General features: G+C 47.9%; 1 protein-coding gene across 3 annotated transcripts in view; it reads left to right on the plus strand.

The window, feature by feature from the left end:
- Positions 1 to 22,432, plus strand: part of Slc6a11 (solute carrier family 6 member 11) — a 117,195-nt gene that overhangs the window by 77,680 nt on the left and 17,083 nt on the right. For all 3 annotated transcript variants that reach the window (XM_074044426.1, XM_074044423.1, XM_074044425.1), the window contains 2 exons: positions 14,395 to 14,498; positions 20,153 to 20,277. In XM_074044426.1, the coding sequence (XP_073900527.1) occupies positions 14,395 to 14,498; positions 20,153 to 20,277 (229 nt within the window). The remainder of the gene's footprint in view (positions 1 to 14,394; positions 14,499 to 20,152; positions 20,278 to 22,432) is intronic.

Here is a 22,432-nt window from a genome sequence, read left to right on the forward strand (position 1 = left end):
ATGGGTGTAGTTCTCATCACTAAGAGAGGCTGACTGGCCCCCAAACCTCTCCTGTGGTTCAGATGACATGGACTTTACCAAAGTAGTGAATTCTGATGATTTCTGACCCTGCACAGCATTAGGAGAGAGCAGTGTGATGACAGCTGCTGATACCTCTTGGTTTGCTGGAATTGTGACATTTGATGTATCCTCTGTGAAAACTCACTGGCATGTGAATCTCCCGTTCTGTTTCTCTCACTTCTCATAGTCAAGCCAAACACTGGAAAGCCCTACAGGGCAGGGGCCCATCCTGTACCATGGTAGATAAAATTTGCTCACAACAGGGTCATATGCAGCTCTGTCATCGTGCTTCCTTCCCCCATCCCCAGGAGGCAGTGTCGTATGGCAGAAAACTTCCTGGCTCTGAATCTGGGGGCCCTGCTCCAATACTAACCTTCAACAGCCCCTGTCTCTCCCTCGTGCCAGAGTTCCCCCAACCATAAAATGAGGGCACTGAGTGAGATCACTGCTTTTCCACCTTCTGACTGTCAATTACTCTTTATTTTTCTTCCTCCACTCTCGGTCCTGCCCCACCTCCCCCGGAGGGGAGGGATTTCATGCTACACTGACAGGAGAGTCCTCTTAATAGTTATACACATATCAAGTCATAAAAGGTGGTAAAGCCCTGGCATTGTTCTTTAAAACATCCTTTGGGGAAAACAAGGCCCAGAGAAAAGAGATGATTTATCTGTGGTCATGTGAGTGTTTTTGTTTATAAATCACCTAAAAGGGGAAAGTTATGTCTCCAAGTTTACAGATGATAGTGCATTGAGATTTCTCAAGGTCACAAGAGTAAGTGGGGGATGGGCCAGATGAATGTCACTCTAGGCAAGCATATGTCCAGCACCTTTGAGAGTTGGAAGTTAATGGAGGCTACACTTGATCACCACTCAAGAACGCTAAACCTTCCCAAACATGGGTAGCATCCTACTCAGTTCTCCTCCTTCGATAGCAACATTGCCACGTAGTGAGTGGTCATTAAAAACCTGTTGTAGAATGAGGTAGCAGCCTCAGAATTACACTCCTGCCTGGGACAGTGGGTGCTGTGATCATTGTTTCAACCTTCAGACAGGTGACAGAGTTCATGGAGAAGACACAAGGTGATAAATGAAGAAAATAAGTAACAGACACAGGCTTCTTTAGCAAAAGCCTCAGAGACAGAATGTAAAATGAATCCCTAACATTGTGCAAAGTGAGACTGGGGATGCAAACTTGTACTTCCTTCCCCTTTCTCTCTTCACCCCTGGAAGATGCTCTACCCCATTCAGAAGTGAATTTTGGCTAAAAGTGAGGGTTAAGAACTGCTCAGATAAATTCCAATTGCAGATAGATGGTGTAAGGAGTAGAGAAGGGTTTCTAGACTGTGAGGTGATGTCAAGGAGACAGGTGGATCCCCAAACTCCTAGTTCTTATGGTCAGGGTCTAAACATTGATTTGGGAAAGGCAGGGCTTTCCTTATTTTACCCCCATATATGCAAACTTCAGTTGTTGAGCACAAAGCATGTCTTGTCTCCAAAGTGTCCTGGAGAGTGTCTGTCCCTTTTGCAGCTATGATGCATCTCCATCAGTAAGCCCGCCAGCTCCCACTGCCATCTTGGGGTCTTATCTGAAAGGAAACACCCACACACTCATCCCCCAGATTCAACCTGCAGCATTTTGCTATGCCTGCTTCACCACAGAGCTCTGCAGCCTTCTCTCCAGCCAGTTTATTTTATTGGTTGATACGCTTCAAAGTGAGTTGTGGACAGGAGGGCGTTCCACCCACAAAGATGTCAGCCTTCATCTCTTGATTTATTTTTTAAACAATCATTCTTGGTTTTGGTGCTCAATCCAAAGCCCTGAGAAGTAGCCAAGGAAGGATAAGGACCTCGGTACGCCCAATGCCAGGGCCCCTGTGTTCTGGAGCATCCTTTGGGAGGGAGAGATGTGACAGCCTGACCCTTTGCATCTCCTGTTTGTCCCCCTGAAGCAACCAGCCCTCCTGTTTGCTGTCCATTACTGTGGCCAGGAGCAGAGCTCAGAGCCTGCAGGTGGGGAGGGGGTCACCTCTGCTGCATTTACTCACTTCCCAGCCACTGCCTTTGCCCTGTGCACGCCAGCCAGGCTGCTCCATTAGACAACCAAATATCCAGTGTCATTTAAAGCTGTTACCTCTTATCTTCAGATGAGCAGGGGACAGGCGTGTGAGCAGATGGTGATGTGACCTTGCAGGTTGGCAAGGATTCTGAGAGGCATAAAGAGAACAGGACGTGAGAGGAGGCAGGCAGGTCACCGAAGGCTGAGCAACCAGATCCTTGTGGATGCTGGGCCTGCGAAGAACAGAGAGCCAGGCAAGATGAGAGAGCCTGGGAAGGTCCCCCTGCTGGGGAGACCCTGGAGCCTCCTCTCATTGGAGATGGCAGTGGTCCCCCAGAATGTGAGAAGGAAAGCTCTGGGAAGGCACAGAAAGATGACTGCCACATGATCTTACTTCTGTGTGAAATCTAAAAAAGATCAAACTCACAGAAGCCAAGAACAGAATGACAGTTTTCAGAGGCTGGAGTGTTGTGGGAGGATGGGGAGGTGTTGGTCAGAGGATACTGTTTCAGTCAGACAGCAGGAGTGAGCTCAGAATATCTATGCAAATTGGTGACTATAGATAATAGCAATATATTAAACACAGCTGGCTTCCTTGCATATCTATAGGTTCTGCATATGAAAATTGAAGCAATCTTTGTTTTTATGGTATTTGGGGTTTTGAACTCAGGGCTTTGTGCTTTGCTAAGCAGATGCTCTATTGCTTGAGCCATGCTTCCAACCTTCTTGCTGTAGTTGTTTTGGAGATGGGATCTCACTTTTTGCCTGGGTCAACCTGGACTGCGATCCTCCTATTTACCACTTCCCACAATAGCTGGGATGACAGGTGTGTGCCACCATGCCAAGTTTTTTTTCTGTTGAGATGGGTGGGGTCTTGCAAACTTTCTATTGCCCTGGCTGGCCTGGAGCTGTGATGCTCCCCAATATCTGCCTCTTGCATAGCTGGGATGACAGGCACTTGTCATTTCCTGCCTCCCTCCCTTCTCTGTTTTTGAACCAGTTCCATGGTTATTAGAGGAGAGAAAGTGTTTGTACAAAGAAAAGATGAAGTTTCGTCTCAGGACTTGCTCATTTGATATGGGGGAACACTCCAGCTTGGGACTTAGCTTGGGAGCAGAAGCCTGGCTTGGCCCCGAGGCCCCTGACCTGATTCTGCCCTTGGACTGAGGGTTCTACAGCCCCACTACTGCTGCCAGCTCAGGAGCCCCATGCCTCAATGGCTCTCAGTCAAGGCTAGGTAGGACCTCTGGCCCAGGGTCATTTATAAACAGATGGGAGTATCAAATGGTTGTGGCACTGCAAGCATACAGAGTTGGTTAGCCACAGAGACTGAATAACCTACAATGAACAGGACATTGTGCTGTACAAGATGCAAATAGCACCCCCTTCCTAGAGAAAAACCAACGCGGGGGGACCTTGACCTAAAGTAGAACCTTGCGTCACGTGCTCAGTCCTGGGGAAAGCCTGAGTCTTGCCCACGCTCACTATTGCTCTGAACCTCCTCCATTTAGCATTTTGGCACAATAGGGCTCAGGTGCCTCAAGAGATGGGTTTTGGCTACCCATCATAGTCGACCTTGTCAACCTTGTCAAGGTGACTGTGTGTGCACAGTCCCTGGGGGCTATGAGGTTGTTGCCCTCTGCCCAGTGCCACTAACCACTTGTCCACTGCCTGTGCTCTTTGTCTGGGAAACTGCCGTCCAGCCTCCCAGGCAAAAGTCCAGACACAGTGTCCCTCACACCCTGCTGCATACAAAGTGGCCACCAGGGTCAGCCTGCACACCAAACTCCCCTGCACAGAGCTGACCACTCCCACAGCCCATGGTGCAGCCCTTCAGCCTGCTGACACTTTACTGGCAGAGCCCTGGGCGGCCCAGGGCCAGCTACCCAGGGAAGGGCTTGGCACCTGGGTGAGAGGCAGCAGAACATGATTCTAGTGGGGCTTCCTAGCCAAGAGCCTCAGCCCCTTCCCACCACAGCTCCCCAGACCTCGCCTGCCTGCCTGCTCAGAGTATAAGCATTTAAATCTCTCCAGAGTCAGTTGTCTCCCCCAAAGCCCTGTTCCCCCACTGAAGCCACCAGGGAGGAGCATTTGAATCCTCCTCCCGGACTCTCCTGCCCTCATAATGGCCATACTGTATTCATCAGCTTCTGTATGTGGCATTAGCAGAAAGAAGGAGCGAGGGTGCCTAGCAACCCAGAGGAGGCTGAAAAAGAGGTGGGAAGGAAGTGATTTTCATGTAATTATTCACTTCAACAAAAGCCGTTGTCAGGTACACACTGGAAACACAGCTGTTTTATTATTCTCCTAACCTACTTTTAATCTTTTGAGAATCCTTCCCCAATATAAAAGGCGAAAAGAAAGAGCTTAATTCAGCCATTTTCTGCCAGGCCATATAAGTTATGTTTCTGCTTCAATTGATGGGTCTACTTACAAAAGTTGTGGTTGGTATGTGTGTGTGTGTTTCTGCCTATCTGAAAAGAAAATATTAAAAGGCTGTGGGTCCTGAGCTCTAGGAGGGCCACCAAACCTAGTCCTGGCTCCTCAGAACCAAGTGCCACATGTGCTGTTGAGTCGAGTGGTTTTCACACACCTTCTTGGCCAGGTACCGGGGAAGCAAGGGGAGCAGTAATATAGGCTTTTCCCATCTGCCCATCACTGAGCCTGCTCGCAGCCCTGGGTGGCAGGTGTGTCTCTGCAGCCTTTGGTGCGTCTCAGAAACCTGATTGGCTCCTCTGGTGGGGAGGGAGGCTGGGGTATTGGAAACTGAGCCTGGGTGAGAGAGCTTGTTTTCAGAGTATCACTGAGAAGTGTCAGTCACCAAAAGGAATCAGATTAAGGGAACGGTACCACGTACCCACTACACACGTTACATTCATTGTACCTTTCTTTCATGGCTAAGGAACTTGAAGCTCAGAGAGGAAAAGAATCCTGCCTAGGGTTGCACAGAAGATAAGTGGAAGGGCAGGGCTCCAACCTGGGTCTGCTAACCCCAAAGCTTTTGCCCTTTTCATGTAAGGCTCAGAGGAGGCCCCTGAGAAAAACAGTCTGTTTTAGTTTGGTCCCCTCTTGTGCAGCATTCGCGTGTTTCCTCCCAAGACAAGACAGGTTCCGAGAAGAGTCCACAGATTCATTTGTTCCCAAACCCAAAGTGCCTGTGCATTGGCTGACGTGGACCTCACTCATGCTAATGGGGTGGCATCTGCCCTCCCCTAGCTGCTGCCTGTCTTGTGTGCAAAGGGATGATTGTAGGAGTGTCAACCATGCCAGCAAGAATGAGGGGAGTACAATGCCTGTCAAGCACTTTGCATAGCCCCTGGCGTCCTAGGCTCTGGTAAGACTTAGCATCATCATGGTGATCACAGTTACATCAGCATACAACTGGTCTTACTCTTGCTTTCATGGAAGATAGACTCATGTGCTTCTGTCAAGACCTCAAGACATCAGTGAAGCCCACCCAGGGTGGCAGTGCCAGGCTGCCTGTGGTTTCTAGGTTCAGCTCGACTCTGATGGGGAAGCAGACCTACCAGTGTCTTTCTACAGGAGCTGCTCTCTGTAGCCTGAGCTGCTTCAGACTTCAGAGAAAAGCACACTTCCTTCTCCAGCTTGCTCTTCTCCCCACAGCCTGCTCCTCTCCACTAGATGCTGCCTCAATGCTTCCCTGTGTTTGCTTGCTATCTGGCTCTCCTGCAGGAATGTAGGCACCTTGCAGGGAGGAGCTGCTTGAATGGTGGTTCCTGCTGTGGCCAGGCTCAAAGAACTGAGCCTGGCATGTGGTAGACACTTACTGTGTGTTTTCTGGTGGGAGTGGGGAGCCTTTTTTTCTTGTGTTTGTTCTGAATTTTTGCCTACTGGGATGTCATGGGGAAAGGTGGATGGAGATGGAGAGCTTCTGCAACCCTTCCATATGACCTTCCCTGCTAAGAGCTAATCTTATAGTGAAGCCTGCCCAAGGTTTGCTTCACTTATGTTACCTGATTGTATCTTTCACGTGTGAGGGGAAAATAGAAGCACACGACACACATTTGCACAATGACCTGCTCCCAACTGGATAAGTCACCTCTGTCCAAGAGGCAGGAAGAGGCTGAAGCTTTCTCCCCCGGACATGGAGGAAATTTAACATTCCATCCTGTGCTTAGGGTGGGTGCATGGGGAGAGATGACCGTGCTTCCACCTGCCCAGTTGGTGGTAATCTGGGGACAACAATGCCCAACTCAGGGCAGGGTGCAAGACACATACAAAATATGGCCTTTTACCCTGTGAAGTGCTGTCCTTGTGGACTGGGACATTTATTGTGAAAAATGTAGCTTCTGAGTGTGCACAGGAAAGAATTTGTCCTTGTTCATCTGCCCATCCTTGCTTCTGCCAACAAATGTCATTATGGACCTGCTCCCTATGCAGCCCTCTGCTAGGCCCTGGGGATCAACTGGGCAGGCAGGTGACACCTGACCTATTGCTCTCTGTACCTACCACACACCAGAGCTCATTGGAACCAGTTGCCTGGAAAGAGGTGAAGTTGCTCAAGCACTGGGGGGCAGGACCCCCTGTCTTCTGAGGAGCCCCACTCCTGTTCCCATGCAAATCCATCCTGTGAACCTCTGAATGTGGACCGCCCCCACCACGCTGCCAGAACGCCCCTCATTCATCGCTGCAGAACACGGGGAAGGATCCATGCTCAACTGCTGACCCAGCTTCCTTGGGGTTTGCTTTGTTGAAACTGTTTTCCCTTCAAATTGTGTGGATGAAATAGGAAGCCCTTTCTCCTCAGAGCTGTTCCCTTTGTAGCTCCTGGGAGATGCTGGTCAATGAGGCTCAGTTGCCTGGTCCTGTATTCATTGAGGTGGGGTTGCCTTTGTTCTATGGGACTCAATATAGCCACAGAGTGGTTTGAGCCCCAGCTGAGACTCCAGGCCTACTCTGCCAACCAGGGGCCTCTGCTTCACTCTGAAACACAGAACCAGAGTGCCATGGGTCCAGACCTGACTCGCTCTCTTACAAGCTGTCTGACCTAATATGAGTCCACATCCTCTTCGGGAGAAATGGAGATGCTAATGTTTACCTAGTGAGACCATCGTGAGAATTAGGTTTGTGCACGAGAGCCTCCAGGACTCAAATTTCCCTCTTCTTCAAGCACCACCAGTCTGAACGTGAATGTTCAGTTGGCCTGTGTTCTTAGCTTCTCCTTTCCTCTTTTGTCAAATTCTTCCAATGGCCAACAAGATTTTGTTCACTCTGTCCATGTTTGGAGAATCCCTAGTTGAAGAAAGAAGTACCCTTAGAAGATACTGACTTGGGGCACTGCCTCAGCGGAGATAATGCTGTAGGTTCACCAGGTGTTTATTCTGATCCTCTTCTGGATTCTGACCCAGATCTTGCCTTTAGCTTGGGACCAGACAGCTTGGCTCTAGTGGGTGGTGTACAGGCAGAAGTGATACAAACAAGTCCCAGGTAGGCCCTTAAACTTCACAAGTAAACCTCCACTGCTCAGTCCCTCTGCCTCAGAGACTGCATTGAAAGTTGGTGTTGAATGCACAGGAAATTAATGCGAGTCAACTCCCTGTATAGCTATCCTTATCTCAACTAGCAAAAACCCTTGTTCCTTCCTATTATTGCTTATACTCTCTCTTCAACAAAATTAGAGATAAGGACAAAATAATTTCTGTTGGGTATCGAGGGGGTGGAGGGGAGAAGGAGGGGGTGGAGTGGGTGGTAAGGGAAGGGGTGGGGGGAGGGGGGAGAAAGGACACAAGCATTGTATGCACATATGAATAATAATAATAAAAAAGAAAGTTTGTGTTGAGATGACAATATCATGAAAAAGTGGAAAGACCTCTGTTGCCTTGTCACCAGATGGAAGGAAGAGAGCCCTGCAAAGTCTGCATTGGTGTTTGTGAAACTGAGAAGTAGACCAGCATTTTGCTAACCCAGCCTAGCCCAGAGTCCTCATCTTAACAAATGCAGCAGCTCACTCATGAGTTCATCACCTTCTTTCTCAATTGAGTGCCAGGATGGCAGCCAGGGCTCTGGTGCATTTTCACACCCTCAATCATATATGTGCAAACATTCATCATACCTGTCCCTTAAGCTGAAGTACACAGACTCCATGTGGAAGTATCATGGTTCCTCATAGGACATTTTAAAGAAACCTGATTCTGAATGTTCTCAGGCTCTGCCATGCCCAAAAAGCATGTGCCTCAGCAGAAACGTTGACATCAATATGAGTTTTCTAAACATGGAAAGTAGAAGAAGCCAGTGGAGAAAGTTTTGGATCTGGAGTCAGGTAGATGTTAAGTGACTGCTAAAATCCTGGTTCCTGTTCAGATCTCTGACTTTAGACTGCACTTGATGTTTAGCCCATCTCCTGACCATCTCACTTGCTGTCTCAGACTTGCCTTCCTTGATTAATGCTCAGACATCTACAGTATACCTCCCATATCCCTCAAAAGAAACAGCTGGGTCATCCTCTCATGTTGTGCCCATCAATTATGTTGCTCACAGATATTCTTCTTTTAGGTCCATGAAAAGCAATCTTTTTTTTTTTAATCTACCTTTTAAGGATCATCTTGAGAATCAAGGAGACAAGAGAGTGACAGAAAAATATAAAGAATTCCCTAGAATGTCCCCACCCAATCAGAGAAACAGAAGAAAAAAATAAAAAACTTATACACAGCACCTTGGGCACAAGGTAACAACCAGTAGTGCCAAACAGCAACAGTAGTAACACCCCAGTGTTGATACTGTGGGGTGAGATGAAGGGGGAGGGAAGGAGATGCTGCAGGCTAAGCACCAGAAAACCCAGAGTGCTGACACACTCTCCCCTAGGAAAGGGATCTGCTGGGGAGGGGAAGCATGGTGGGCTTTCTGAGAATATCAGTTTAAACCAGAAGGGGTCTGTGCACACTACAGGTCCCAGGTCTGTGGTAGAACTCCAAGTTCAGACAAACTAGCTGAGGCTCCACTGAAATAGGACCCTACACTGAAGAAAAGTTACTGGAAGCAGAATCCAAACTGAGCAGGACAGAGACACCATAGGAAATGAAAAGAGACATTTGGGTAAGAGTGGAAGAAGGGAGTAGGAAACCATTTCAGAAAGCACACTCTAGAGCCGTAGTTTTAAAGATTTTTGGCAATACAAGAGGGAAGTCTAGAATGACAAGACTAGAAAATCTACTCCAGGTCACCTCTATTCCTCTACACAGTAAAATCCCCTCCTATGAATACAGGAAAACCCCTATTGCCTACACATCAGCAACAGAAGAGGATTGTGATCAAATCCCCCACACAGTTATCACCCACAGGTGATAAATGCGTGGCTCACAAAGACAGGCCCACAAAACAGCTGAACACTAAATGTAGTATTTCAAAACCAGCTAAGAGAGATTAAGAAGCCAACAGATGCTAGGAGACAAACAGCATAAATGTAATTGTTGACAAAAAGAAGACTGCAAAAGAGCACCAAGAAGAGGCTGGCTTATAAAATGAGAACTATTTCAGGAAAGTAAGTGGAAGGAGTAAGAGTGAATGGTGAATGTGATAAAGAAAATGGAATGGATGAAACTGAAAATCAAAATCAGGTAGAATTGAATAAAGAGGTTTTTTGTTTTTTCAAAGAATGCAAGAAAAATTGGTGAGTATAGACAATAGACAAAGAAGGTCCAATATACATACAAGTTCCTAAAGAAGAAATATAAAGCAATGGAAGAGAATAAATACTAAAACAATAATTCAGGGACGTTTTTCTCCTGAAATGAAAGAGAAGAGTTGAATTTGCATCTTTTAAAATTGGTTTTAACAGATAAAGATGTAAAAATTGTGTATAATTAATGGGCTATCCTGTAATGTTTCAAATACATGTATATGTTATATAATATTTAAATCAGGTTAAACATACCCGTTTCCTCAAATATTTGAAAACCTTGAAAGTCCTTTCTGCTAGCTTTTTGGAATGTACAGTGCGTTATTATTACCTGTAGTCACCCTACTATGTGGTGGTCCATCAGAGCTTCTTATTCTTCTCTAACTTGGTCACCTTGGCACTCAGTAACCAAACTCACCCCATCCCTCCCTGCTCTTCTCCGTCTCTGCTAATGACCATTCATACTCTCAGCTTCTATGATACCAATTCACAAATGAGTAAGATCCTATGATACCTGCCTTTCTGTTCCTGGCTTATTATGCATTATTAAAATAATGATCTCCATGTTGTCACAAATCATGGTTTCATTCTTTTCCATAGCTGAATTGGTATTCCATTCTGTGTATGGACCACATTTTCTTTACCCATTCATCAGCAGTGGACACTTAGGTAGTTTCCATTTCTTGGCTATTGTGAATGCTTTTGCAATGAACATGGGAGTGCAGTTGTCTGAACTTGTGTCTTGAAGAAGTCCACCACGAGCCTGGAAAAATCAAGCCAGAAGGAGTCAGCATTAAGACATATCTTAGTAACACTATTTGACTACCAGCAGGTTTTCTTCTACTGGACATCCAGACAAAAAGAATCAGTGCTTTGTGAGGGGAAGCAGATGAGACTGGCATCAGATTTTATACCACAGCACTTTGCGCCTAAGACAACTAGACAATAAATTTGAGATGCTCAGGAAAAGAAAGAGATCTAAGGATTTTATGTACTGTAAAATAGACTTTTGGATATGAAAACCTCAGATCAGCTCATATGAACATGCAGGGATGCAGGAAACATTAGCTCCATGAACCTCTCCTGAGGAAATTACTAGAGAACAAGCTACATACAACGAAACTGCCTTGAAAGGTATTGATGTAAGCACTGGGAGGAGGGGAGTGTTTAATTTATAGCCACCATAGAACTCACACCAATAGTATATCGCTTAATGTCTGTGTGTTCCAGTAATGCTCATATAGTCCATGTATTTAAACAACAGGAGAAAATGGAAAGTGTATGTGAAAAATGTCACAGAATTAATTAACACACTGACAAGTGTCCCTGGAAGCAAATGGATATTTCTTTATGTTGGATGGCAAGGAAAAGGGAAGGAAGAGAGAGGCTATTGTTCACCTTTGGTAGAGAATTAGCAGTCAGTATTTTTTAAAAAAAGGAGATGACTAAGGGTATTGCATTTGGGTGCTGGTTTAATCGTAACCACTAAAATATGGTTACCATTAGAATAAAAATGCCGGGCTTATCCCCACTGAGGTAGGGGAACATGAAGCAAAAATCATTTGAGGACACATGAACTTCTGGGCCCAACATGGCCTCTTGTCTTCTTCTGCACTCTTGGGAGCAAAGTTTTCTCCAGTCAGCCTTCCCTGCTTGTCCTATGCACAGCGCTCTGCCACATCTGCCTCTCCTAGGGATGGGGCACCTTGTTTTGTGAATGTTTCATTTATTTCACTTGATGACAGAATGGAGCGCTATATGTAATTAATTGTGCAGTACTTTTTTCAGAATCTGGCACAGGGTTCTACACACAGAAGGCACTCAATAAATGCTGGTCCATTAATAATGCAGGACTGATTGAAGGATTAGAGTTTGTATATTCTCCATGTTTTTCTAGGAACTTAATGCGATTAGTCAAAAATTTTCTATTTGAAATAATGGTTATCCAATTCAAATACCTTACGAAAAAGAGGGGCTTCTGGACCTCTGAAGTTGAATGTTCTAGGGTAACTGATTTCAGGCATGGCTGGATCCAGAGACATAAGTCATATCACCTTTATCTGTGTTTGTTGGTTCTAGGTTATGTATTCCTGAGTGTTGGCTTTATTCTTGGGCAAGTGACGACCCCCAGAAGTTTCAAAGTTAACATCTCACCAGAAAAGAAGGGGTCCCACTTGCAATAGCTCCTTTAAGAGTCCCAGGACTAAGTTTCATTGACTTGGCTTGCTGCTGCTTCTCATCCCTGAACCAATCACTGTGACCAACAGAAATGCTTTGACTGGCCAGACCTTCCTCCCCCGAGGCTACCTCCAAGTGGAGAGAAGTGGGTTCCCAAAGGAAAATTGAGGTGCCATTACCCAAAAAGGAGAGATGGACATTGAGTAAGGAAAAACAGAAGGTGTCTATTTTGGTGTTGATATGTTCAATGAGCAAACACAAGAGGGACCCTTACTGTGGGGTGCACCCCTGGAGTGTGCACATCAAAAGCTCCAGGTGTGTTGTAGCTCCAAGAGTTTATCAAGCATGTTGGGGAGAAGCTACTCTGCTATAGGATGGGGTCTGGGCATGACAGACAAGCTGGCTTTCCCACAGTCTGGGGCCTCCCTCTCTCTGGCTTATGGGAACCCTGGAGGAGGGACAGACACTGCTTTTGCAGAAGCTTTAATGACAGGTGTGGCCAACTCAGGGCAAGTGCTAGATCAGCTGTGGCACATCTCAGTGAAGTGCCACTCAAAATTGGTTTCTTGATTCCTAGGTCACAGGCCTAGTGTTTTCTGCCTCTCCATAAGATTTACTTCCCTGAGTAGAAAGGGGAATTCAGTGGGATAACAAGTGGAGAAACTGAGGCAGGGCCAATGGTGTTAAAAACATGTCCATTGTTCTCCTGACTCTTCAACAATTTTTTTCTCCATTGGACCCTTTCTATCAATGTTTAGGCATCCTCAACTTTCTACCATTTTGAAAAAATTCTCCCTAAATTTCACTTACCTTTTCACCACGACCCTATGTCCTACCTCCCCTTTCACAGAAAAAATTCTTGAGTTTTGTATTTTTATTTTCATGGTCTCTCTTTCCGTGTCTCAGTGTACCCTGACCCCCCCCACAGCCCCCATGCTCCATGCACAAGCTCACCCAGGGCTTCTTGTTTAGCTCTAGGACTCACCCCACTGAGCCTCAGGTAGAGGAGTCAAAAAAACATTCAGGTCTTCAGTTCAGAGTCAGTGTCATGACCTTCAGTTTCCCTAGGTACTGTTGTATGACCTAACAAATTCAAACGCCTTCAGGGTAGAGTGATCTGTACCATGGGATTAAGTCCCCAGACAGAGGGAGGACTGGTGTTTTGCCTGCAGAGGGGACAGTTTGGGGGTCTAGCTGTCAGTGGTGCAGTCTTCAAATCTCTAAAGTGGTACCATATGGAAGAGAAAGATATGACCTGGGCCACTCCAGAATCAGGAACACAGGGAGGGAGAGCTCTTCCCATTTTAAGAAATAATCTAGTAGCCGGAGCTCTGCAAAGAACAAAGGTGCTGTTTCAGGAACCAGCGAGCTCCCTGTGATTGGCAGCGATTAAGCAGAGACTCTTCCAGCAAAAGTACATGGAAAACAGTTCTGTGCTAAGAGACTACATCAGAGAATCCCGAGGCTGCTTCCAAGTCTGGAGTTCTGGGACTCGTGGGTCTGTGGATTTGCACCCGCCACTCCCCAGCTGTGTGGTCTTGGGTGTGATACTCACCCTCTGTTCGTTCCGTGGTCGCCTTGGCCACAAAAGGGGCTGATGGCAATCACCACATTGGGCTGCTGTGAGGATTGGAGGGCAGTTCTGTCTAAAGGCTCAGCAAGATGCCTGGCACATCTCCCAAGCCTAATAAAATCTGCCGGTCTCTCTGTTTAGTGTCCAGCCCTGTCCCCAGTGGGCGCTCCACGCTCACACCCAAGTCTCATCAGCTACACTTGGGTGTCACTTATAGATTTTCCTTGGAAACTTCTAGGAGCTGGACTCAAAGAGTACCCAAGGGAAAGTACTAGAAAAGCCACTATAATTCCCATGGTGCATATCATGCTGTCCACAGTAGTTTTTATGAGAGGGGAACTTGGACACTCAGAAATTAGTGACCATATGTCTTCCAGGGAAAGCCAAGAGCCAGGACAGACAGACACACACACACACACACACACATACACACACACACAAAAACCCCCCCCAAACACACACACAACCCCACAACCCCTACACACACTGGCAGTCTGCCTTCTCTGTGGTCCAGGCTGCTGAACAAAAGCCTTCCCTGAACTGATCCTTGGGCAGTTTTCTTCAAGTTAGGAAATTCCCTTTCCTAACTTGCAGATGAGGAAACTAAGCCTCAGAGAGGTTGAGTAACTTTTCCAAGCTGGAGCCATGATCCTAAATATACAAATTCTTACTATGCTGTGAACTATTATCCAAACATCTGGGAAGTTGTGAAATTCATTAGAGTCATATTTAATGTGGTAGTCCCTACAAACAGAACTCCTTTTAAAAAGGTGCCCTGAGTAGGTTAGGAAGGCTGATGGTCCCTTGGTGGAGTTTGTGGGATGCTGGAGAACAAGTGCCCTTCGTCCCTCCTCTGACTCATCTCGACAACTGTGACTTTGTCCTCTTACAGGTGTGGGTGGATGCTGGGACCCAGATCTTTTTCTCCTACGCCATCTGCCTGGGCTGCCTGACTGCTCTGGGAAGCTATAACAATTACAACAACAACTGCTACAGGTGAGCACTGGCCCTCCTGTTCCACAACCCTGTGCACCACCCACACATTCCCACTCATCTGCCCACCACACAGGACCCAGGAGACAAAGCTGCCTGTTGGCCTGTCCCTTTCCAGGCACAGAGGGGTCCACCAGTTGAGCTGGGAAAATAACACATGGGCAACAAGGCAGATCCACCCTCAGAGACTCAGTCAGGCCTCAGTACCACCTTGTATGGCACAGCTTTATACCAGCGGGGATAGATAACGCACCTGAAGTCACACAGCTAATAAGTAGTAATGCCAACATGTCAACCTAGGTCTTCTGACACTGAGGCCTTGTTTCTGCTTTTGACTCAGAAATCTGCCTCCTAGTCCTTCTCACTTGACAGTAGAATCCTCTCCTGTCCCCCGAGGTGGCAGGTGCCCTGCCTGGACCAGCCTCCCTCCCTGGCCTACTGCAGCAGCCACACCCAGATCTGGGAGGGCCTCAGCAGGGAGGCAAACAGGACTGTCTGACAATGGCTGCCCAGCCTGTCATGCCTGCAGCCTGAGTTCCACAGCGAGACTGAGGCCCACGGAAGGCGAGGGACGAGCCCAAGGTCACCAGCAGTGTGTGGGGAAGGGAATTTGCACCCTGGCCTGTGACTTGGTGATGATGGTTTGTTGAGACCTCTCCACAGCTACATACAGTAGCTGAAACGTCACTAATGAGTGGACAGATCCTTCTTCCTTAGAACCCAAGGGCTCTTCATCGAGGAAGACTGTGGGATAGGGAGAGAGAAAGGAGAGAGTTTTTCAAACGAGTGATCCAGAGATAGGATAAGTATTCAGGGAATATGAAAACATTAGATCCTCAAAGCTCATCACCTATATTCAGCATAGTAAGTGTCAGATTGATTAAAGAGTTACATCTTGTTTGAAAGGAAATCATCCTTTCAAAATAAAATATTGATTTTAGACTATGAAAAGATGTACAAAACTTCAAAAATGGAAAGTGACAAGTTACCGGTCACAACGTTACATGCCTGTAATCTCAGTTACTTGAGAGGTGAGGGATTAAGGTTTGAGGCCAGCCCTGGCAAAAAGTTCATGACACCCCATCTCAGCCACTAAGCTGGGTGTGGTGGTGTGCACCTGTCATCTTAGCTTTGAGGAAGGCATAAATAGGACATAAATAGGAAAGCTTCAGGCCAGGCCAGGCAAAAATGGAAAAGACTATTCAAAAAATAAAGCAAAAAGGGTGGAGCGAGGCTTAAGTGGCCGAGCACCTGCCTAACAGAGGCAAGACCCTGAATTCAAACCACAGTACCAACTCTCCCTCCCCAAAAAAGGAAGCAACAGGTTGATCCGCATAAAATTATAGAAGTCCTAAAATGTCTGGGAGCAAATAGAGAAAGCTGTGCTAAGTAGCCACTAGAGACTAAGCCTGGGAGGACATGGGGATGGGGGCTTTCCCTCATTTGCCTCCTGTGCAGTGTAGGTTGTTTTGTTCAGTTTATGCTGAGAGCATATTGCTTTCATAATTTAAAAAAACCAAATTAGTATCAATATCTATATATTGCTTACTCTCCAAATAAAATATGAAAATCATCTCCAAAATTTAAAGGCATACTAGTAGCATATGTTACTAGTATGGGAGGCTTAGATCCATAATCTATAAAGAAGATGAAAATATCAATATGAAAAACATCAAAAGAAAAATAAGCAAAGCAAAAATGACAAGATTGGTTTTTTCTCAGCTAGCAAATTGCCAGTGGTCTCCAAGTGAATCCCATTCAATGTAGGTGGGGGTATGGGTGAGGGGGATGTCATAGGCTGCTGGTGGGACAGGGACTCGGACCTAACAGCCAGAGAACGTGACTCAAGTGGAAGCAGGCATTTTAAAGGACTTTTGTAAGTGATAGAGTCCCTCTCTGAAACGGGGAAATCAAGGTGGTCCCCAGCTAGATGTGGTGTCTGGACCCTGACCAACCCTGACTGATGTCTTCCAATGTCTACCCCAGGGTCCTCTGTCACATATTTCCTGAAAGTCAGCTTAGTGTCACTTTATGAACCCATTTGTTAAGTCAGCAGGGTACAGGTTGTGTCTGCCATGGGAGGGCAGACAGTGATGGCACAGTCTACTGAGTTTGTAATTTGGGGAAATTGAGGCACAGGGGAAGTTAAAGTGGTCAGGTCTGACATGCTGGAATGTAGAACTGAGGGTGACATTAGGCTGTGAGTCTTGTTTTCAAGAGGTGAATGGGTGTGGCCAGACAAAAGGATGCTGTCAGGCTGGTTTTCCAAGAGGTCCTTTCCATCTTTCAGGCTTTCACAGCAGAGATGGGTCTAGGGGTGAAAGGTAAAACACATTGTCAGCCACAGCACCAAACATGAACCGTGGACAGGAGGGGACAGGTGCTCTGTAGGGAGAGCAGCACAAATTCCAGCCGTGGCCTATGTCCTGCACCCCATGTGGGCCCCTGTGCCAGGCCTGCAGAAGTCCCTCGTCACAGTCCAGCACCTCCAGCCAGGCAGTCAGCTGCAGGAGGACATGGGGGATTTCCTCATTCTTCACTATGTCCTCAGACCTAGTCATGTTGGCTCATGTGAGGACATAAACAGCCACGTGTCATGTATAAACAAGAAAATGGTGCCCACGTTTGCATTGCTGGTAATGGAAGGTGGCTTTCTACCCAAGACTCCCTATATCCTGATCCCTGTTTCTCACTGCCAAGGGGTGGCTAGGTGTTTCCCAGCTATTGGAGTTGGGAGTTGAAGAGGTTTAACCAAGGCTGTTGCCATCCTGTGTCTTGGGGCAGTTGCTTCTTAACTAATGAGTACCAGTGATACCTGCTGGCAGCTGCAGACCCTTTCCACTTTCCTACCCAGCAGGCATTTGTGTTCTCTCTCTCATTCTCTCTCTCTCTCTCTCTCTCTCTCTCATCCTCTCTCTCTCTCTCTCTCTCATCAACAGAAGGAAGCAGAGAAGCAAATTCCTTGGGTGACATTGTAAAACCAGAAGACTCATTTTAGTTCTGTTTCTGAATTGTTCTACAAGCTGGTCTTCCCAGCTCAGAGTAAATTAATCCCCTCTCTCCTGACACTAACGCTTCTGGAGGTCTTGCACATCCAGCTCTGCTCCTGCTGACTTCAAAGCACTTGTTACATAAGCTTTTTGCCCAAGCATGCTGGTGCTGGTGCGGAGGAGTTAAAGGGATGGGAAATGAACAGACTAAGCTTCCGGCACGGATGACTGCTTGAAGATGGGTAGGCTCTGGGGGCTGGCAGGCAGGTCACAGGGCTTGAAGAGACCTGAGATCCCTCCAGAGCTTCTCTGCCATGCTGTCTGTCTCTCTGTGGTATGAGGAAGTCATTTGAGAGGCCTGTGCAAGAAAAGGGGCTCTTGTAACTAGGGACATTTGTCTTTCACCCCCTATGTGGATACCAGAGATAACTGTCTTCACTTAAGCTTTGGGAGTCTTCATTCTTAGGGTGCATCATTTTGTTTAGTCCCCAGAAAGGGTGTCTCACACAACTGGATTCACGCCTCCAACTTCACTGACAGCTGGCTATGAGACCTGTAGTCTGTGACCCCCTCCCCAAGCCTCAGGTCTCAGTGAGGCTTAGTGCAGGGCTGATACATGATCTGGGAGGTCCTGTTGCCTATGTGAGGAAAATGCTTTCCTCCCAGATCATCTCATTTCCACTGTTGGATAAGTCAGGGGCATTTGGCCTTGGACTTGAGGTGCAGATTCTCCCCTCCTTAGGAACATCCTGGTTCTTGCCTGAGCTCAGTTGAGTTTCCTTCAAAATGGGGGCAGGGCAGGGGGGATCAGGCTTGCAGACGGCATCCTCAGGTCCACCTGCTGGCCAACGTTCACAATGCCTGAAGAGCTCTTTAGAAGGATCTGTATCAGTCATCCCCTGCCATGATAATGCCATGTAACAAAACAGCCCTAGCCTCAGGGAATGACCATGAGAAGCATTTGCTTCCACTACTCCCAAGATTGCTGGTCACCTGGAGAAGCTCTCCTCCAAGCTGTGGATTAAGTGGGATTGGTTCCAAGCCAGGCGCAAGTCTGCTTGACATGTGCACATTGTGGATCCCAGGCTAAAGGGACAGCAGCTCCCCCAGGGAGTTCTTCCCATGGAAAATCACAGAAATTATAAAAGACAAGCCCAGTTATGCAGACACAACTCAAGCCTCTGTTTGCATCCTATCTGCTAACATCTCATCATCAGTGGGCCAGGGAGACATTCTGCCCCAAGGAAGAAGACAGGGGGAGTGACTCCTTGCTAAAAGTGATTTGATGTATCACACGGTCCAAGAGACCCAGTTATCCAGTCTTCTTGTTTGCGGTGATGAGATCGGGGCCAAAGAAAGACACTACAGGGACAAATGGCACCCAAGGCTCTTGATTCCTGATTTAATGCTCTCTCTCTGCCATGCTTCTATTCCCAGGGTCATTGCAAGGTCACAGGGTGCTAGTCACTAATATTGGTGTAATTCATAGTTGCATTACAGAAAGCATGGTGTTGGGAAAGGAGGAGGGAATTTCACTCTGTTTTTAGATAGTACTCAGTCCTGGATGTGATGATTGAAGAGGGGCTGACAGATCAGGGACAGGTGAAGAATTGGGAAGGGAGCTGGGATGTTTACTGGGAGAACACATCTTTTACGGAGCTGTGGGCCCACTGTCTTCAGCTCTCCCTAACCTCAAGGAGCCCCAGGATGCCTCAAGGTGAAACCAAAGCTTGCCTGGTCCAACACAATATGAGGAGGTTCTTCTGCAATGAGCACAAGAGGAGAGAACTACAGAAGGAGATGGCAAGCCACGGCGTGTAAGAGGCCAGCACCATCAGGCCGGTCACGCCTCTGGCCAGAGGTGGGTCAGGCCACCTGGGCACATCTCCCCTGTACAGAGGCCTGAGCCGCAAGCCCACCACTGCCGTGGCTGAGACCCTAAGAGGCTGATTCTTGGGCTTAGCTGTACAAAGGGCTGAGACTTGAGGGCACCTCCACTTGCAGGCTGGCTTTTCGTGCTGGTGCTGCTTAGCTGGTGAGTCCCTCTCAAAAGCAGGGCACAGTCACTGCTCACGAGGGCTTCGATGGGCAGGGCTGCTCCTTGCAGCAGTGTTGCAAAGCCCAAGCAGCATGGGTCGGAGGTGCTGCTAAGTGAATTGCTCTACCAAGATGGCTATCGCGACAAAACCTTTCCTGGAAGCTGCGGGAGCTCCAGGTATGAGGTCCGAGGTTCCTCTCCTGCCTGAGAAGCAGCCATTTCTCACACAGAGGCTTCTCTCACCTTCAGAGCACTGTGTACCTGGGAATACAGTCCCCTCCTGCTGGCCCTGGCTTTCCCTGCTACCAGAGACAAGAGGAGTGTTGGTTGGTCCCCAAGCGTTCTCTCTTAGTCTATGTTTCCTCTGGTGCCAGCCTCCCTCCCTTCCTCACTCTCCTCTCTCTGCTTTGCATTTGGCCCTACCTTGTCTTCTAGAGATGTAGAAGAAGCTGTGTGGCCACAGGCCAGCCACCTAACCTCTGAGCCACCAGTGTGTCATCAGGGAGATGGGGCTATTATTGCCTGCACTCCACGCCTGTCCCTCAGGATGCTGGTGCTCAGGTGGGGAGGTCTAGCAGGTGCTTGTTCTGCCAGCCCTGACCTGAGCCCCTCTCACTGCTTCCCTGCAGAGATTGCATCATGCTCTGTTGCCTGAACAGTGGCACCAGCTTTGTGGCAGGGTTTGCCATCTTCTCTGTCCTGGGCTTCATGGCGTACGAGCAGGGAGTACCCATTGCCGAGGTAGCAGAGTCAGGTAAGCACCAAAAGTGGGGTGTAGGAGGCCCACTTCCCTGCCTCCACTGTTGCCCCCTCCATTCATGCTTAACTGTGCAGTGCAGGTTTTCAGTATGCAAATCTGAACCGGTCCTCCTCTGATAAGAAGCCCTTCTTGGCCTCTCAGTGCTGTACGCTGAGCATAGCCCACTCTGCCCTGCATTGCTGGGCTCCCAGGACCTTGTTACCCACTTTATTCCCCTGTGTCCATTCCAGCTCACCTCAGGGATCTGTCTCAGTTCTGTAGCGTAACTCACTTCTACCCCAGGGCCTTTGCACATGCTGCTCCTCTGCTTGGAGAGCTTCATTCCCCCCTACCCTCTCCACTGTACTAGATGTAGAATCACCATTGGTGTCACAGCCCTAAGTATAGGATGTCGGATTTGTGTCAAACCCACTGAGGGCAGGTTAATTGTGCAAAATGGTGACAACTCTTCCCTTGATTGACATGGTGCTTGAGTTCTCGGAAAATACAATGTAGATGACAAAGTACAGAAATCATTTGTGTTTCCGTGGCAGGAGGATAGACTCTAAGCTCAGATCAGTATACCCAGGATTTCCACCTATGTGAATGCCCAGTGGAGCTGGGCATAGTGGCCCATGACTGTAATCCTACTACTACTCAAGAAGCAGAGGCAGGAGGATGGAGAGTTGAAGGCCAGGCCAGGCAATTGTAGCAAAGAAAATGCAAAACAAAAGGACTGGGCACCTGGCTCAATGTTAGAGCACTTGCCTAGCATGCTCAAGGTCCATCCCTGGTTCTGCAAAAAACTAGGGAAGGCTCATGAAGAGCCACACAGGGCATTCAACCTCATAGGCTTTTATCTGCCGATCAATGCCCATTGTCATTTCATTCACAGTGATAGCCATACCCACTGTGGCTGCTCCTGTCAGGTACACCATCAGGGCTGGGCAGGCCGATGCTACAGACTGGAGCTGGGTGCTGGCTCTGCTCTGTGACTGCTTGGCCCACCTCACCGTGGCTCCTGTGTGTGGGAGATTGTCCTCACAAGGATGGACACAGAGTGGGTGTCCCTGTGCTTGGAGCACTCAACTGTTAGCGCTATGCCCCTCACGTGTCACCTGCCCCTGATGCTTAGCTCAGCCCTCAGAAGTGGCACTCCTGCTACCTTCATTTTACAGATGAGAAAACAGACTCAGAAAGGTGACCTGAGGTCACACAGGCTATAAGTGACAGAGCCAGGACTTAATCCAAGCCATCTGGTTCTCGTGTTCATGCCGACTGCTCCATCCCCCAGCCCACTCTGCCCAGCACCTCCCACAACACCTCCTCAGTCCTACAGGGTGGCCCTTCTCTCCAGCAGCCTCATGGTGTGAGATGATGGGATGTCTACCCTACTGTTGCTACCTATATACCTTTAATTCCATTTGATGGATGGAGTTATAGACAGAGAGGCACAGAACCAACTAGAAGTAAATTTCTTATTTCAGATTGAAAGCATATCCGTTGTAGGAAAATGCAGATCCTGCCAAGGTTTTCCACAAGTATGTCACCATGAGTGTGGTTACCAGAACTGGACCACCTGATCCTTGGTGTGATGTAGGCTGCATTCTTCCTTTCACAGTTCTGCTCAGTTCAGAGGTTGTGGTGAGTTTTTGGTGGCCGTGCGTTCAATGGACATGCCATCTCTGGTTTACTCTGTCCTGCCTGCCAGGACCTAGGTTGGTTGTTTTTCACCACCTCACGAAATGCCTGTGGCATCTCTACAAGGTCAGCTTGGTCAGGGACTCCTGATGGCTGTCCTTGATGTGCCCTGCACAACCCACTAGAGGTGAGGGCCCTGTGGCTCAGAGAAGTGAAATGATTCACCCAAAGTCACACCACTCATAAGTGGTGCAGCCTGGATCCGGCCTTTTCTGCCTCACCTGTCTGGGTCACCCCTGATGCCAAACAGGAAACCCTGGTCTGTGCCCCTGGTTGGAAGGTCCTCTTTTGGAGTCCTCACCACTCAGAGCAAATGCAAGTTCCAGCTGACGATGTGGTCGCCTCACCTTCCTCAGGAAGACCAGGGCCCATTTTCTGAGGAACGACTTTTGGAACATACTGATCTTACATAGCCACCAGAACACTCTGTAAATGTCCCAGCACAGTTGAAGACTGAGCCAGAATGTCA

The sequence above is a fragment of the Castor canadensis genome, chromosome 10 (assembly GCF_047511655.1).
Source record: "Castor canadensis chromosome 10, mCasCan1.hap1v2, whole genome shotgun sequence".
In the NCBI taxonomy this organism is placed as follows: Eukaryota; Metazoa; Chordata; class Mammalia; order Rodentia; family Castoridae; genus Castor; species Castor canadensis.